This window comes from Hordeum vulgare, chromosome 6H, assembly GCF_904849725.1.
Source record: "Hordeum vulgare subsp. vulgare chromosome 6H, MorexV3_pseudomolecules_assembly, whole genome shotgun sequence".
Taxonomy (NCBI): Eukaryota; Viridiplantae; Streptophyta; class Magnoliopsida; order Poales; family Poaceae; genus Hordeum; species Hordeum vulgare.
In genome coordinates, this window is record NC_058523.1 from 383796556 (window position 1) to 383814169 (window position 17614).

Here is a 17614-nt window from a genome sequence, read left to right on the forward strand (position 1 = left end):
TTGGATCCAAGGAGAGCTCTGATCTGCACGAATCTGACCGAGAAACGCAGCCGACGACAGCTCTGCACGGATCTGGTCATAGACAGGATGTGTGTGAGAGGGAGACAACAACTAGGGCCATATGAGGCAGCACCGACAGATCATTGGCGCTCGTCCCCTCTGACAGGAGGTGGCGACGGCGCGACGCGGAGTGCGTACCTCTGATCGATTCGTGGAGGAAGGGAGAACGCTCGCGGAAGACCGGGACTTCATTGTTCCCGCCGATCTCGTGCCCTCCGTCCCCGCGGCCGACACCTTCGCCGCTGTCGCTGTCACCTAGGGTTCATGAGAGGAGAGGAGCGACTTCCGTTTTTCGGGAGGAGAGGAGCGGGTTGATTCCACAGGAGGAGAAGTGGGGATTGATTCCCCGCTGAAACTCCACGGTTTTGGAAGGGATCGGGCGGGATATAACCCCTGTCAGGTTTAACTGAAGACAGTTAACAGGCTCACAGGGATTTAACCCTGGTCAGGGCAAAACCCTGGGGTTTTACCGGGTTTCGGTTTCGATCCCGACAGGGTGGGTGTAACCGAACGAAGCCTCAGAGCATGTCTAGTAGAGCCCTCAAACCCTTAAATCTAAAACTAGTTTTAAGGGTTGAGAATTAGCCATTTTTGACACTTTTAATGGTCGAAAAACAGGGGCAAAGACTAGAACCCTCAAACCCAACCCTTATAACGGAATATTCCGTTATAAGGGTTGGGTTTGAGGGTTCTAGTCTTTGCCCCAACCCCAACCTTTAAAACTGTCATTTGACATATCAAAATTTTCATCACCTAAATAACACAGAATAGTAATTTCAAACACACATGCACATAGCTTGATAGCTATCTAGTGTTTGATGGTGAAAAAAAATTGGAATTGTTCAAAACATCTGACTAGTAAACTTACTACTTGAGCCAGTGCAATTCATCAGCGCCAAAGTAAAGTTATATATGCACCACAGACATCAGTTTTGCTGATATATGAAAGAAATCAATCAAGCATTTAAGATTGCAAATAAACTTCCAAATCAAGTAGCCAGTACAGATAAGATTTTCAACATCTTAGCTGGGAAATTAACTAGATTTAAAAAATGCCAATCAATTTGTTAAGCAAGCTATCAATCTATAATCAGCAAAGCGTGTAACACTCGTGTAAATAAGATATGTACGAGTTCAAGCATGAATGAATCCTGAATTTAAGCCACCATATCCATATGTACTATACATTCATAAGTCAGTGACTAGATCAAAAGTTTGTGATAAGAACCACTACAAATCCCTAGTACCAAAGCACTCGACCATTTATAGTGAATCGTAACCATCTAAATAAGTAGATATTCTCTGTAGTTTCATGCTATATCCATGGCTTAGCAAATTACACAGACAACAAAATGGGTGCATAAGAATTCGCACTAAATTGCATTCCAGCAACTATTCTAGACCAGACAAGCAAATCGAGTGTTACAAGGCTAAGCTCCCAAGCTTCCGGCTCAGGTTCCCAATCCAAAAACTAAGGTTTGTGAATTGCATCCAATGCACATAGGAGTTGTACGATTACCCTGGCGCCAGAACTCGCGAGGCTTGGCACGGAGGAGCAACGCGAGCGCGTCGTCGTTGAGGAGGTCGACGACGGCCTGCGACTCCTGAGCGTCAAGGCCGCCGAGCCCGGCCGCAACCGCCTCGTCGTGCGGCAGGTAGAACACGAACCCATCGGCTGCTCCGCCGCCACTGCTGCTGCCGACGCCAGATGCAGAGGGGGCGGCCGACGATCGAAGGGCGGTGGTGAGCGACGGTGGGGCCGAGGGTTTAGGAGCGGGAGGGGCGACGGATTTGGGGACGTAGCGCTGCTGCTGCGGCAACTGTTGTCTTGGCCCGGAGTTGGGAGGGCGGCGCTGGAAGGAGGGCGTGGATTGGTGCGAACGACATGGCTGGATCAGGGATAGGAGGAGACGAGATGCGGCCGAAAGCGGCTCGGGTCGACGCGGGGGCGGGACGGCGGCGACGGCTCGAGGGAGGCGCGGGAGGAGGTTGGGGACGCGTCGTCGTTGAGGAGGTCGACGACGGCCTGCGACTCCTGAGCGTCAAGGCCGCCGAGCCCGGCCGCAACCGCCTCGTCGTGCGGCAGGTAGAACACGAACCCATCGGCTGCTCCGCCGCCACTGCTGCTGCCGACGCCAGATGCAGAGGGGGCGGCCGACGATCGAAGGGCGGTGGTGAGCGACGGTGGGGCCGAGGGTTTAGGAGCGGGAGGGGCGACGGATTTGGGGACGTAGCGCTGCTGCTGCGGCAACTGTTGTCTTGGCCCGGAGTTGGGAGGGCGGCGCTGGAAGGAGGGCGTGGATTGGTGCGAACGACATGGCTGGATCAGGGATAGGAGGAGACGAGATGCGGCCGAAAGCGGCTCGGGTCGACGCGGGGGCGGGACGGCGGCGACGGCTCGAGGGAGGCGCGGGAGGAGGTTGGGGACGCGTCGTCGTTGAGGAGGTCGACGACGGCCTGCGACTCCTGAGCGTCAAGGCCGCCGAGCCCGGCCGCAACCGCCTCGTCGTGCGGCAGGTAGAACACGAACCCATCGGCTGCTCCGCCGCCACTGCTGCTGCCGACGCCAGATGCAGAGGGGGCGGCCGACGATCGAAGGGCGGTGGTGAGCGACGGTGGGGCCGAGGGTTTAGGAGCGGGAGGGGCGACGGATTTGGGGACGTAGCGCTGCTGCTGCGGCAACTGTTGTCTTGGCCCGGAGTTGGGAGGGCGGCGCTGGAAGGAGGGCGTGGATTGGTGCGAACGACATGGCTGGATCAGGGATAGGAGGAGACGAGATGCGGCCGAAAGCGGCTCGGGTCGACGCGGGGGCGGGACGGCGGCGACGGCTCGAGGGAGGCGCGGGAGGAGGTTGGGGACGCGTCGTCGTTGAGGAGGTCGACGACGGCCTGCGACTCCTGAGCGTCAAGGCCGCCGAGCCCGGCCGCAACCGCCTCGTCGTGCGGCAGGTAGAACACGAACCCATCGGCTGCTCCGCCGCCACTGCTGCTGCCGACGCCAGATGCAGAGGGGGCGGCCGACGATCGAAGGGCGGTGGTGAGCGACGGTGGGGCCGAGGGTTTAGGAGCGGGAGGGGCGACGGATTTGGGGACGTAGCGCTGCTGCTGCGGCAACTGTTGTCTTGGCCCGGAGTTGGGAGGGCGGCGCTGGAAGGAGGGCGTGGATTGGTGCGAACGACATGGCTGGATCAGGGATAGGAGGAGACGAGATGCGGCCGAAAGCGGCTCGGGTCGACGCGGGGGCGGGACGGCGGCGACGGCTCGAGGGAGGCGCGGGAGGAGGTTGGGGACGGGAAATTTCCCTCCCGCGCGTGGCCGGATCGAAGTGAGGGTTGGGGTAGATTTTGCCCCCCAATCCTCACTTTCACAGGTTGAGAAGGGTTTGCAGGTCTAATCCTTAATTTTTTGAAGGGTTTAAGGTTAAGGGGTTCTAGTTTTTTTGCTTAACCCGTAAAAAAACGGTTATTTCTGTTTTCTGAGGGTTTAATGGGCTAGACATGCTCTCAGAGATGAGCACGACTTCCTCATCCAGCACCCAATACCACCGTAGGGGAAATGGAGCCACGGGGGGACGAGAGATGTAAGCCCCAGCCTCATAGCCACAAGAAATGGCACAGGCGAAGGGCAGAAAAGAAGGCGGGTGGCAAAAAACGAGCAGTGAACACGCAACAGCAGGCATTTAACTTGACTCATTTCCTGCTGAGATGAGCCACGAGATTGGCAGGTCGAGACGAGAGTCCACATAGGATGATGAAGTGCAACCCAAAACCTTCTAGTGACCCTGTTTCTGGTATATTGAAGTTTAGTGACCAAAATGAATATATGACTCGAATTCAGACAGTGGATGTATTTTCCACACAAGCAGACAAGGCAACGTTTTTCAAACTTTGCACGCAAAGTTCGTTCCTCTTCGAACATGAATGCGCAGTTCCTCTTATAACACGAATGTGCTTGTTGGGTTAGAGAAGTAACGCCTTCTAGGCTTGGATGGTTCTGTACAGGTGTTTTGAAAGAAACTCCGCAATATGGTGGGAGCCCTAGGCACAGGTTCTTCGAACACCCGAACATAGAGGTTTTTATCAAGTGTCAGCTTCTCCAACAAGGTCCTGCATGTCTGCAAAAACATCCAAGACAATGTACGAGGCAAAGCGTACATCATTGTCATTAAACGGCAATCATTTGAATATAGATGATACTGAATATAGATGATACTGGCCCAAATAGACAAAGGGTAACATACCTGAGGATTCAATACATCCATCTTGTGGATAACATCCTCCTAACACAACAGCAAAGCATACGATCAGAACTTCTAACATAACCATGCTGACAACGATAGGTGAAACATAAAGCAATTACGAAAGACCATACGAATAGGAAGACCTGAGATTTTTCTTGTAAATGTGCGAGGTGTCACCTTTCCTCAAAAAGTAAGAAAGGACACAAACATAATAAAGTAGTTTGGGCCTCGTGTGTAAGGAATATATTTGTTTTACAAAGCAGGGGTGCATTCTTTTCGCAATACCATTTGAAAGCTGCCATTCGCTGGTTTTACATGTTACATTGTTTGGAATGCGTTAAAACAAGTTTTCATATGGATCTTAATAAAAGGTTGTTTGGTGAAAATCATGACAAAACACACTATTATTATGAATTAGGACTGATTCAAGAGTTCCCAACTATTGGTACACAAAATTTTCCCAATACGTAAAAAGCAGATATAGATGATAAAAATAGATACACACCTCTACTGTTCCTGGATATTGCATCACATAGCCAATAATTCGACGAGTTAAACCTTCATAGACGGTACTATTGATGCTGCCATCACCATTTATCCATGGCAATATAGGGTGATAAATATGCCTTTCACAAGCATGGCAGCAATCACTCTCCCTGTTGTCTTGTGATGCAGTAGACAGTGTTTCCTTATCTCCATGATATTGACTGCACATATGAGATGAGCTTGACTTGCTTTCACTTCTAAGAATTGTGACTGTGTGCCCATCACCAAGCTTTTTTACAGTTCCCTGCTTACTAGACATGGCATGCTTCTCATTCAGTACATTTTCGCCAGTCTCCATTATTTGAGAAGCTGGAGCTTGTGAACAGCTGCAATGGCTGTATTCTGCAAGTGTGGTTATATGATACTTTGACTTATGTAATGAGTCAACGATCTGGAAACCATCATACGCATTGACCTATAAAGCAATTGAGCACATGGTGACTCCAATATATGAATAAATAGGGATGAAATACAATTAAGCAGACATGGTGACTCCATATATGAAGAAATAGGGATTAAATAACAGAAGCCGCGGATGGCTTCTAACTTTAAAAGCAATGCATTGCTCTAACAACTCAAGGCTTCATCTCAAAAAGGAAAGGAAAAAAAGGTAAGACAGCTAGTGATGAGGACATCAACACCATTGTTACACCCACAACCCCAGCTGCTATACATGTTGGACCACTTACTAGAGCTCGTGCACGCCAATTGAATTACCAGGTACTTTCGTTTCTTGGGAATACTTCTAATGTTCATGAACATATGATGCTGCCTAAGTTAGATACTTTTGTTGTACTCATGAATGAAGGACCTAGCATGGACAAGAAGGATATCCGTTGGAACGGGATCAAGCATGGAGAAGAGGGTGCACGCGCAGGAGAGAACAATGGAGCTTCCATTGGTGATTTTCGCACTCTAAAGCCACCATAAGGAGAGCATGAAGGCTTTGGACGAAATATTCAAGACACCACTTTATAAATTTCGTCCATAGGCTATTATAGGTGTTACGCCACCTTATTTTGGGTCAGGCCCATGTAATTTCGAAATACCATAATATAGGCTATTTTTAGAGTCCGTATGTGTGGGGAAACCGAGTTTAGGGCTGTTTTCGGACCCCTCCTCCAAGGGTCACGAAATTGCCTCTCTATTCCCTCATATATATACATTCCTTAGGGCACCGTTTAGACTTGGGTTTTGTTTAGATTACAAGTTCGCCATAGCTGCAACTTCGCGTTCTTCGTTTGTGTTCTACGACCAGACAAAGGCGTCACAGAACCCCACCTTCATCAATAAAGTTTTCCTCTTATATTCGCAATATCTTGATTGCAATCTTGGTTTCTTGCTTGTTCTTCGTTCGCGTGCAGGAAATAGACCTTCGTGGTCAGGTTGATCGTGCTCCGGTGTGATCAATAACCTCTCGGAGTTGGTTTAGCAATTGCTAAGACGCGACGTCCTCACACGTTCGTAGTCGGATCGTCAAAGTCTACTCCACCCAAAACGATACCCACGATCTCATCGAAAGACAGGGACAACTTCGCCTCTATCAGCTAGAATCCCTAAAAAGGGTGAACACCACAGGATTGAAGAATGCCACATGAACTGCACTTGGTTTTCTCCATCTTACCACAGTTGAAGTGCCTAGTATATACAAGGTGCTACGTTCTCTCAATTCTTGACTGAAAGGGACACCAAAGGCCTCTGCCCTCCCTGTCTATCTATCCAAGAGATGGAAGGGCAGGGCTTTTTTTTGACATCTATGAAGCAGATATATACTCTGCTCTTTTTTATTTGTTGTTTGACAGATCTCAAGGTCTCCAATACACATGCTTGAAAAATATGAAAACCGATTTCACTTGAAAAATCAAAATGCTTTATGTAATAGTAAAAAAATGGAAAGTTTGAGTGTACATATTCGACTTCGTTTTTCATGGTTTCTCTGTTATTCCACTGGCATGACCAAGAATTTGTAGCAGAATCCTACAACTAACAGCAGATGTACAATTTTTAGCTATGTTACCCTCTACAGATTTCTATAAATATGAAGAAACAAAGTGTATGTTGATAACAAGATCGGTTGGTTGAATTTTATAGACAAATGATAATAAACCAGAACACAAGGGAAATAGTCACAACTAGGTGTTCAATGAAGTGAATTGAATGACCTCTTGCTAAACAGTGATAAATATGACATAAACAAGTACACAACTAGTCCATTATACACAAGTTTACAGCTTTACCTCCATGGCCAGATGAAATCTCTTCAGTGTATGAACAATCACATCAACTAACTGTGTGCCTGCAGTGGATAAGATCAAAACAAAAATGAACTATACCTACCAAAAACAAAGACTGTGCCCTATGCAACAACTAAGTTATAAAAAACTACGCAAATGATTATTCATGAGAACAGCAAGTACCTAATGGATGCAGTTCCTGTGACAATTCTCTCAAATTAACTCCTCCTTCGCCACCTTGATAAATAACATAAAATGCATTTCTGAACAGATCAGAAGATAATATGGACGATTCATTTTGATTACAAGATAATGATGGTAACTGGTCCGCATATATTTTCATAGCATCCCAAGGCCATCCATTATAAGAGCTTTCCAGATGAGATTCAGACAGCATATGTCGACATGAACTGGAGTTGTTTAAATCCAGTAACGTGTTGGGGCTTTCAACCTGTGAATCAACATCCTTCATGCTCATTTCCTGGGCTAAACTAAAAATAAGGCACTCTTTATCATGTAACTCTTGCGTGAGATAGCTTGTTTGAATTCTCTCCTGATTCAGAGCAACTTGGATACCAGGGAAACCTTTCTCACGGCGGTAACAAAGCTTGTTTTTCTTAGCTGCACTGATTTCCTGTTCCACCGTATCAGCCTTGCGTTTGTGAGTACCATCATTCAGTCCACTGGTATCTTCAACCAAAGGACTGGAACTATTAGGCCCATCAGCATCACCAACTCCTTCGCTTGGCAAGGAAGGTGAAATGAACAACTCTCCAGACAAAACCAGCGAAAAGAGATAAACAATTTCTCCACATTCTACATCTGGATACAAAAAAATTCTATTGTCTGCAGTGTTCCTTTGCTGCCCTATAAGCCAGTTAGAAAACTCAGAAGCCTTTTTTCCAGAACCAAATGGGAAGGGTGAATGAGAAGCCTTGAAGAAGAATTTTCTAGAAAGGGTGTATGGCTTTGTTCCATGTCCACTAACCTGCAAAATGCAGGGAGAAGTAAGAACAGCGGTACAAAATAACTGTTGTCTTATATCACATATTAGACTTAAATCAATCTGCCTGCTCCAGCTCATTACAGAATTGAAGGAACTCTATGATTCCTGACATGATTACAGACAGGATAACAGTGAAGACGCTGAACAGACTAATCATCCTTTACAGGACATGCTAAGAATAGAGATTATCAGCATAGCTCCACTGCAAACTCAGGTGCTTATAACATGCGGAAAGTAAAGGCTGTGATAACACGGGCATAAACATAAGTGCATGCAGCATTGATCACCACATTCATAAATCCAGACAACGTTAGCCAGGCAATCACATTGTATTTAGATTCCGGCTTCATAATGAATTTCCAGTTATCAACGTCAGAACCCAACATCTACGTCCATGCTATTCCCCCACCACAAGCTTATATTTGTACATGTTAGTTCTATATCGAGTTACTTTCTGAATGGTGATTTGTGATAGATTGATAGGACCATGCTTCAGATGAAGTATAATTTTTGTGATCACAAACCATGGTTAGCAAATTTTGAGTCCTATAAATAGTTATTTGTAAGTAGAAGTGGTAGGACTGTAAGGATAGTTTTCTCACAGCAAGAAATGGAGGAAAATATCTAGGTTTCACAAGCAATGAAGCTAAATGTTTCACTTTGCAAGCAAGGGGAGTTAATATGGATCAAAAGACCTGAGCTAGGCTGAGCATACTGAAGAATAGCAGAGACTGGATATTCGACGGGAACATAACTGCATAAGTTAGCAAATACTAACCGTAAACTTCTTCTCACTAAGAAAGGAAAAGGCAGCCACAATTTCGCTCTGTGAATAAAGCTGGAGGGTTGTAGCTAATGAAGCTTGTACTTCTGATCCTGATGATGTGCTGAGAAAAACCAACTTCAGAAGCTCTATCGCATTGGCGACTGCTAAAGATTTGCATCCATATCTTCCAGTAGTTTCATCTTTGTTGACCTTAATGACGTTTTCATCAGATGCACAAGGAACGTCCATGCTGTTACTTGCATGGGGTGCATTTGATTGTGTAGGCAATTCTGCAAGCTCACGTGATCCAGTTTCTGGAACTGCAGTGCTTGTACTCGTAACACCTTGCATAACCTGATTAATTCAAGGTGAAAGATCGGTATTAACCAAAACATAGGTTGGAAGTTGAGGTTAAATGACAATTACTTACCTGCTCTTTCTGCCCACTTAGAATTTCCTCATTGGCATTATTAACATTGTTGCACTTTGCATTATTAGGCTCAACTTCCCTGGTCTGGTTCACATTTTCTACTCTGATGAATTCAAGGACTTCATCAAGTGCATTTTTTATTTCTGGATCTTCAAAATAATCCCAATTGAATATCTCAGAATCTGAATCCACACAGTTCTCATGACTAGAATTTGACATATGGGAATGGGATTCCCTCTCTTTCGATCTCCTTTCCTCTCTGAGAAGGCTACAGATTCGGACGACAGCTTTTCTTATATTTATGTTTTTATTTAAATATGCCATCCTTCTACGACATGTAGGTGGTGCAGCTGGAAGACCAGAGAGAGAGTTCCATTTACATTTCGGTCCGCGTGCTGCACAAAATCTAGTGTAGATCATCAGCAGTTTTCTGCAGATAATAATAACCGATCAGGCTCCAGCATGATGGAAAACTTTTTTTTTAGCTCCAGTAGTAAGGTCTTTGGTGGGTGCAGAACTATACCTGTCAGATTCATAAGTCCACATGAACTTTTTAGCAGTGGATGATGCATAAATGCTCCCTGGTAATCCCTCATCTAGGGTAGACTGGGTTGATTTCTTTCCAGAAGATCCACTGGCTTCAACTTTTTGTTTAATAAACCGTAGAGTAATCTTATTAGCAGATCTTTTCCTTTTCTGGCAGATCGATCCAGAACTAGCTCGTTGCTGCTTTTGTGTAGGAAAGCTGAGCTGTCTATTCTGAGAGTACGAAACACAAAGCACCTACATTAAGAGAAAAAATCATGCCAGTCAGTAATACTGAATAGGAACTAATTGACAAAACAAATCAAACATAAAGAATATTTTAACAAGGATAATGAAACAATCATAACTAAAGAAACAAGCAGGCAGTGACTGCTGGCAGGATAACCAATTAAAGATACTATTACTAACTGAAACTGAAGACAAAATGCAAGGAAATGCCTTCTTCACCATATAATCTTTACACCTTATGAGTACAGCTTATCTACATGTATCAGACAAAAAAATGATAGAAATATCAGACAATTAGCAGTTGTATATTTATACTGTACCAACACAACGGGAAAAAAAGTCCTGCGTGTTGTGCTAATTGTTAGAGTACTATATATAGTCATGTAGCCTTTTGTATTTACCCCATTGTATAAGGGGTTCTCTGCATATTCCCAACATGGTATTAGAGCTTTGGATTTTTTTTCTTGCACGCGCAACTCGTGCCCTTGATCCAATCTCCTGTCAAGCAGCCGCCGCCTTCTTCTCTGAACGGCGCTGCTCTCAGGCGCCTTCACCAACCACAGGTCAATCCTGCTCCAGTGCTGCTCTCCCATGCCACCCGCAGGTCTGTGAAGCAGACATCTCCTTGAAGTAGCGTCGCGTGCCGCTGCCTTGGATTTTTTTTCTTGCACGCACAACTCGTGCTCTCGATCCAATCTCCCGTCAAGCAGCCGCCGCCTTTTTCTCTGAACGGCGCTGCTCTCAGGCGCCTTCACCAAGCGCAGGTCAATCCTGCTCTAGTGCTGCTCTCCCGTGCCACGCGCAGGTCCGTGAAGCTGCCATCTCCTTGAAGTAGCATCGCATGCTGCTGCCTACCGAGGATCTCCCGCTAGTCAACGCTTCCAGCCGCCAAGTCCCACCCGTGTTCGATCCAATTCGAAGTTGCATCTCCCGAGCCGCCCGAGCACTCCCGATCTACCATCCACATGTGTCGGCCCCACGACTGCAGGGAGACAGCAGCACTCTATGACCCGGGCAGCCACGTGTGGATACAGCACGGGGCGGCTTCACCTTCGAACACGCCCTCACCTCCGCCCACGAACCAATTCCGACGCCTCATCCTCGGCCCCCGTTTTTCGCCGCCCCTCGCGGGATTCGGCCGCTAGTCGAAGGTCTTCGTGCCGCTTGTCAAATCCGGCCGCCCCTCACCGGTCTTCCCACCCTTCGCCGAATCCTGCCAACGTCTACTTCCCCGAGAGCCAGCTGCTGATGTTTTGCATTAGGAAATTTTGCTCGTTTCCCGAGCGCAGAACGAATTGTTGTCTTGTGCATCAGGAGTCTTCGTTTGGTTGTTCATTGGTAAAAAAAGAGTAAAAAAAGGAGATATGTCTTCATCAGGTCCGCATGTCCCTTGCTGTCCGCTGCCTCCTGACAATGTTTTCATCGGGTCTGCATGTCCCTCGCTGCCCGCTGCCTCCTGACGGTGTTTTCTTCACTACTCCCGTCTCACACATGCGCAGTTCCTCGGTGCTTGATGCTCGTTCGCCTGTAACGTTGTTCCCTTCGACTCTTCCATAGGCTGTGTTGGTCACTCTTCTGCGGCTCCTCCTGAGACCTCCGCACATGATGATTGTTACTCTACACCAAGTCCTCTCGCAACTTCCATCGGTGAATGTCGCTCTTCCCCGACACCTCTCACGACTTTCATCGACTGTGTTGGTGCATATGACTCCATCGGCTGCGCCTCCCACACACGTCTTCCCTTGGCGCTTGGTGCTTGCCTGCATACGGCCTCGTCTACCCCACCGGCTTTTGCAGACGTTACCGGTCATGCTACACCGCCACATCTAGCGGCTTCCACAAGTGGTCATGGCCGCTCCTCTCCCGGTGCTACTGTGTCGACTGCTTCAGTTGTGTACTTCATGGGTAGGAGATTGTGTGACTTCGCACACTGTTGATTGCCTCCGGTGTACTTCATGGGGAGGAGATTGCCTGACTTCACACACTGTTGATTGCCTTCGGTTTTCTCTTGCCGGGTGCATCTACATCAACCTCTTTAGTTGTGCCTCTGACCGAGCATGAGATTACGTGACTTTGATGCCTACTAGCTCCATCTTCCAGTTCTCCATCGAGAGCTTCTGTTGGTTCTGCTAGTGACTCTTCTACCATTATGAGACCACCTTCTACATAAGCAGGTACATCTTCGTGGATTATTGATAATGGCGCATCTTTTCATATGATCGAGGATTCATCCGCTTTGTCCTCTACTCGACCTCTCGATTCTCCTATTCATGTTCTTATTGTTGATGGTACCTCTCCCCCGGTTACTAGCCGAGGCATCAGGGCCGGGCCCACAGTAGTGCCATCTGTGCGGCCTGCACAGGGCCGATGATTCTGGGGGGACCCAAAAAGTAGGCCTAGTATTAAGAAAAAAATTTAGACCGGTGGGCAGTCCGCTGGTGTTGGGCCGAAGGCCTCGACCGCGAGCGACGAGGACGAGGCTCGCGCTGCTAACGGGGGACAAGGACGAGGGCGACTCGATCGATCGTGTCCTTCATTGGTTCGTGGCTTCGTGCATGCTTCTTGCATTAGGTCCAGGCCTGATTACTTGATTAGGTCTGTCGAGTGCCGAAGCCTGCCGACCTGCTAGCTGTTGCCGAACGTCGCCGTCTGGCGCCTCCTCTGAATCTGATCCTCTCCTACCGAACGTCACCGCCTGGCCTCGACCCTTGAGCCCTCGTTCCTGCCACAGTTACCTGTTAATAGCCTGCTGGCCAGGCCTGCTGCCGGTTGCCGGCCTGCCGCTCCAGCCTCCACCTCCAAATCTGCCAGATACGAGAGGGATTTCGCTAGGCGCGGTTGACGATCAGTTCCTGTCTATAGTTTTGATGACATTTCCTTGATTAGAAATCACAATGCATCCGTATTATCGGACAAGTTTGTCTAATTACCGAACATTAACACATGATTTTCAATTCACATATGTTACCATATAAGTTCAAGTTTATTTAATTCATCTTCTTTATTTTGTGTTTTAATAATGCAGATTTGAATCATCATGGGAAAACATCAGTCTGGTGCCTATAAGCACAAGAAAAAAGCACAAGAAGAAAAAAAGCACAGATGGTATGGACAGATATGTTAGAAAAAAAAAAAGCACCGCAAGTGTCATCTGGTAATCAGCCTGTTGATCCTTCTACCCTTGCACTTTTTTATATGTCCACTTGTTATGTAAGACATTACATAAATTATATTTTTTTCTATGACATATATATGTTAGACCTTTCATCCTGAGCATTGATAGTTGTGGATGACACTAGGAGAGTTGGGACAATTTTCGTTGGTTTATTTCTCACACAATGCCATGCCAACCTGAGGGGTTAGGGATACACATTTATAGGCTGCTAGCCAGCAAAGCATATGATAAGATGCTGCTAAGATGCTAGTCTATGATGCTATCCTAACTGCCAGTCCTTGGTGGTCAAGGATTCTATCCTAACAGCCACAAGGACCATGTGCTGCAGCCCCACAAAGACCCTAGTACAAAGACTTATCCATCATTCTCCCCCTAAGTCTTGTACGTCGTCTTGTGGGAGAGTCGAATCATCCCGATCCTGGAGCAGAGTTCGAGGAACTTGATCCTCCCAAGAGGCTTGGTGAGCAGATCTGCGAGCTAGTCCGTGGTGTTGATGTAGCTCGCCTCGATTCTCCCTTCATACAAACAGCTTCGGATGAAGTGGTACCTCAGTCGAATGTGCTTGCTCCTTTCGTGGAAAACAGGGTTCTTTGCCAGAGCCAGGGCGGACTTGCTGTCCACCAGGAGCTGCACCGTTCTGGTGTCTCGGACGAGGAGATCACCAAGCAGTCGAGCGAGCCAGAGCACCTGAGTGCAGGCGGTGGAGGCCGCTATGTACTCGGCCTCGCAGCTGGACAGAGCCACCACCTGCTGCTTGACCGACTGCCAGCTCACGAGGCACTTGCCGAGGAAGAAGAGGATCCCGCTCGTGCTCTTGCTGGTGTCAATGTCGCCGGCGTGGTCGCTGTCATTGTACCCGACGAAGTGTGCCGCCCCCGGACACCTAGGGTAGTGGAGGCCGTGGTCGAGGGTCCCTGCCACGTAGCGGACGATCCTCTTCACTGCCTGCTGGTGCTCAGACGTCGGTCGCTCCATGAACCGACTGACATAGCCAAGGGAGAATGCCAAGTCCGGCCGTGTGTGGGCGAGGTAGCGAAGGCTCCCCACAAGGCGCCGGTACTGTGTAGCGTCCACTTCCTCCGTCATGCTGTCGCGGCTCAGCTTCAGCCTCTCCTCCATCGGAGTGAGAGCTGGGTGGCAGTCGGTGAGCCCAGCTAGCTCAACGATGCGCTTGGCGTAGGCGGACTGTCGAAACGCGATCCCGGAGTGATCCTGGTGCACCTCGATCCCCAGATAAAAGGAGAGGAGCCCCAGATCACTCATCTGGAAGGTGGCCTTCATTGCCTCCTTGAAAGCCGCCACCTCTGCATCCTTGATGCCGGTGATCACCAAGTCGTCAACATAGACGCCCACCAGCAGGGCATTTCCTCCACTGCCCCGTCGGTAGACGGCCGCCTCATGCGGGCTTTGCTCGATGCCCATCTTCTTTAGAATGGAGTCCAGCTTGGCGTTCCACGCTCTAGGTGCCTGTTGTAGGCCATAGAGAGCCTTACGCAGGCGGAGTACCTTGCCCTCCTGGCCGGGGATCGCAAATCCCGGCGGCTGATGCACATAGACTTCCTCCTTCAAGTCGCCATTGAGGAATGCCGACTTGACGTCCATGTGATGGACACGCCAGCCCTCCTGGGCAGCTAGCGCAAGAAGAAGTCGCACGGACTCCATCCGTGCCACAGGAGCGAAAGCGTCGTCGAAGTCGACTCCTTCCTGCTGCAAGAAGCCTCGGGCCACCAAGCGAGCCTTGTGCTTGATGATAGTGCCGGCTCCATCCCTCTTCAGCTTGAACACCCACTTAAGGGTTCTGCTCGACTGCACCCATCTTCAACTGCATCACGGCACGCCATGCCGCGTCTCTCTCGGCCTCTGCAAAGGACCGAGGTTCACCGTCCTCACACGCGAGTTGTAGCTGCGCCTCCAGATCGCGTGGCACCAGTCCCGACACCTGCTGGTCGCCGAGTAGGTTTTCCATCGTACGATACCGCAGCGGTTCGCCGCCATGATATGCGTCGATGCGCTCCTCGTCGTGAGGGAGCGGGGAGGCAAACTCCACCGGGTTGTGCTCGACGTGAGCTGGTGCTGATGAAGACGAGCCCGGAGGGGTGACTGTCGGTGCTAGAGTACGCGGCGTCACCGGCTGTGATGCCCTCGGCATAGCACGCACCGGGGTCAATGGAGTTTTGGGAACTGAGGTAGACATGCTCGACGAGGAGGAGCTGCTTGCTCCCCCCGCTTCCTTGAAGTGGACGTACTCGACAATGAAGTCGTCATACGTCGGCGTCGAGCCGTCGTCCACCGCCTTGTCCCATGCCGACCCTCGCTGAACACGACGTCTCGCGCCGTGCGCACACGCTGTGTCTTTGGGTCGAGGTTCTGGGAAGTAGGCCACAATGAGAGCACCAAGAGGGAGTTCTGGGAAGGCCTGGAGGACTTGGTTAGGAGGGTACCTATTGGTGAGAAGCTCTTCATAGGAGGAGACCTCAATGGCCATGTGGGTACATCTAACACAGGTTTTGAAAGGGTGCATGGGGGCTTTGGCTATGGCATCAGGAACCAAGAAGGAGAAGATGTCCTGAGCTTCGCTCTAGCCTACGACATGGTTGTAGCTAACACCCTCTTTAGGAAGAGAGAATCCCATCTAGTGACGTTCAGTAGTGGTCTACACTCTAGCCAGATTGATTTTGTCCTCTCTAGAAGAGAAGACAGACGCGCTTGCATTGATTGTAAAGCGATACCTGGAGAGAGTGTTGTCCCTCAACATAAGCTTGTGGTTGCTGACTTCCGCTTTAGGATTCGTGTCCAACCGGATAAGCGCGCCAAAGTCGCTAGAACGAAGTGGTGGAAGCTCAAGGGGGAGGCATCCCAGGCTTTCAGGGAGAGGGTCATTAAGGAGGGCCCTTGGGAGGAAGGAGACGATGCAAACTTGATGTGGACGAGTATGGCGACCTTCTTGCGAAAGGTCGCTATAGAGGAGTTTGGGGTGACCAAGGGAAGTAGAAGGGAAGCTAAGGACACCTGGTGGTGGAACGATGAGGTCCAGAAGGTTATTAGGGAGAAGAAGGACTGTTTCAGATGCCTATATCTGGACAGGAGTGCAGCTAACATGGAGAAGTATAAGGTGGTGAAGAAGGCTGCAAAGTGGGTGGTGAGTGAAGCGAGAGGTCGGGCGTATGAGGACCTCTACCAACGTTTAAACACTAAGGAAGGCGAAAGGGACATCTATAAGATGGCCAAGATTAGGGAGAGGAAGACGAGGGATGTCGGCGAAGTCAAATGCATCAAGGACGGAGATGATCAGCTTCTTGTGAAGGATGAGGCGATCAAGCGTAGATGGCGGGAGTACTTTGACAACCTTTACAATGGAGAGGTTGACAACTCTACCATTGAGCTAGACGACTCCTTTGATGATACCGGCATGTGCTTTGTGCGATGTATCCAGGAGTGTGAGGTTAAGGAGGCGTTAAAAAGGATGAAAGTAGGCAAGGCGATGGGTCCTGATGGTATCCCCATCGAGGTGTGGAGAGCCCTTGGAGACATAGTGATAGTATGGCTAACTAAGCTTTTCAACCTCATTTTTCGGTCAAACAAGATGCCCGAAGAATGGAGGCGGAGTATTTTAGTACCAATCTTTAAGAACAAGGGGGATGTTCAAAGTTGTACTAATTACCACCGAATCAAGCTGATGAGCCATACTATGAAGCTATGGGAGAGAGTCATTGAACACCGCTTAAGAAGGTTGACAAGCGTGACCAAAAACCAATTTGGTTTCATGCCTGGAAGGTCTACCATGGAAGCCATCTTCTTGGTACGACAGTTGATGGAGAGATACAGGGAGCAAAAGAAGGACCTTCATATGGTGTTCATTGATTTGGAGAAGGCCTATGACAAGATACCTCGGAATGTCATGTGGTGGGCCTTGGAGAAACACAAAGTCCCAATAAAGTACATTACCCTCATCAAGGATATGTATGATAATGTTGTGACAAGTGTTCGAACAAGTGATGGCGACGCCGATGACTTTCCGATTAGAATAGGGCTACACCAAGGGTCAGCTTTGAGCCCTTATCTTTTTGATTTGGTGATGGATGAGGTCACAAGGGATATACAAGGAGATATCCCATGGTGTATGCTCTTTGCGGATGATGTGGTGCTAGTCGATGATAGCCGAACGGGGGTTAATAGAAAGTTAGAGTTATGGAGGCGGACTCTAGAATCGAAAGGTTTTAGGCTTAGTAGAACTAAAACTGAATACATGAGGTGCAGTTTTAGTGCTACTAGGCACGAGGGTGGAGAGGTTAACCTTGGTGGGCAGGTGGTATCGGAGAGAGACACGTCTAAAACTGAATACATGAGGTGCAGTTTTGGTGCTACTAGGCACGAGGATGGAGAG

At 48.7% G+C, this 17614-nt stretch overlaps 1 protein-coding gene across 2 annotated transcripts in view; it reads right to left on the bottom strand.

The window, feature by feature from the left end:
• Positions 1 to 3815: 3815 nt before the first annotated feature.
• The window catches only part of LOC123401298, a 36269-nt gene continuing 22470 nt past the window's right edge, over positions 3816 to 17614 (bottom strand). For both annotated transcript variants that reach the window (XM_045095072.1, XM_045095073.1), the window contains 8 exons: positions 9805 to 10064; positions 9282 to 9711; positions 8864 to 9205; positions 7263 to 8067; positions 7083 to 7141; positions 4805 to 5260; positions 4300 to 4338; positions 3816 to 4173 (listed from right to left, as the gene is read on the bottom strand). In XM_045095072.1, the coding sequence (XP_044951007.1) occupies positions 3994 to 4173; positions 4300 to 4338; positions 4805 to 5260; positions 7083 to 7141; positions 7263 to 8067; positions 8864 to 9205; positions 9282 to 9711; positions 9805 to 10064 (2571 nt within the window). In that variant the 3' untranslated portion in view covers positions 3816 to 3993. The remainder of the gene's footprint in view (positions 4174 to 4299; positions 4339 to 4804; positions 5261 to 7082; positions 7142 to 7262; positions 8068 to 8863; positions 9206 to 9281; positions 9712 to 9804; positions 10065 to 17614) is intronic.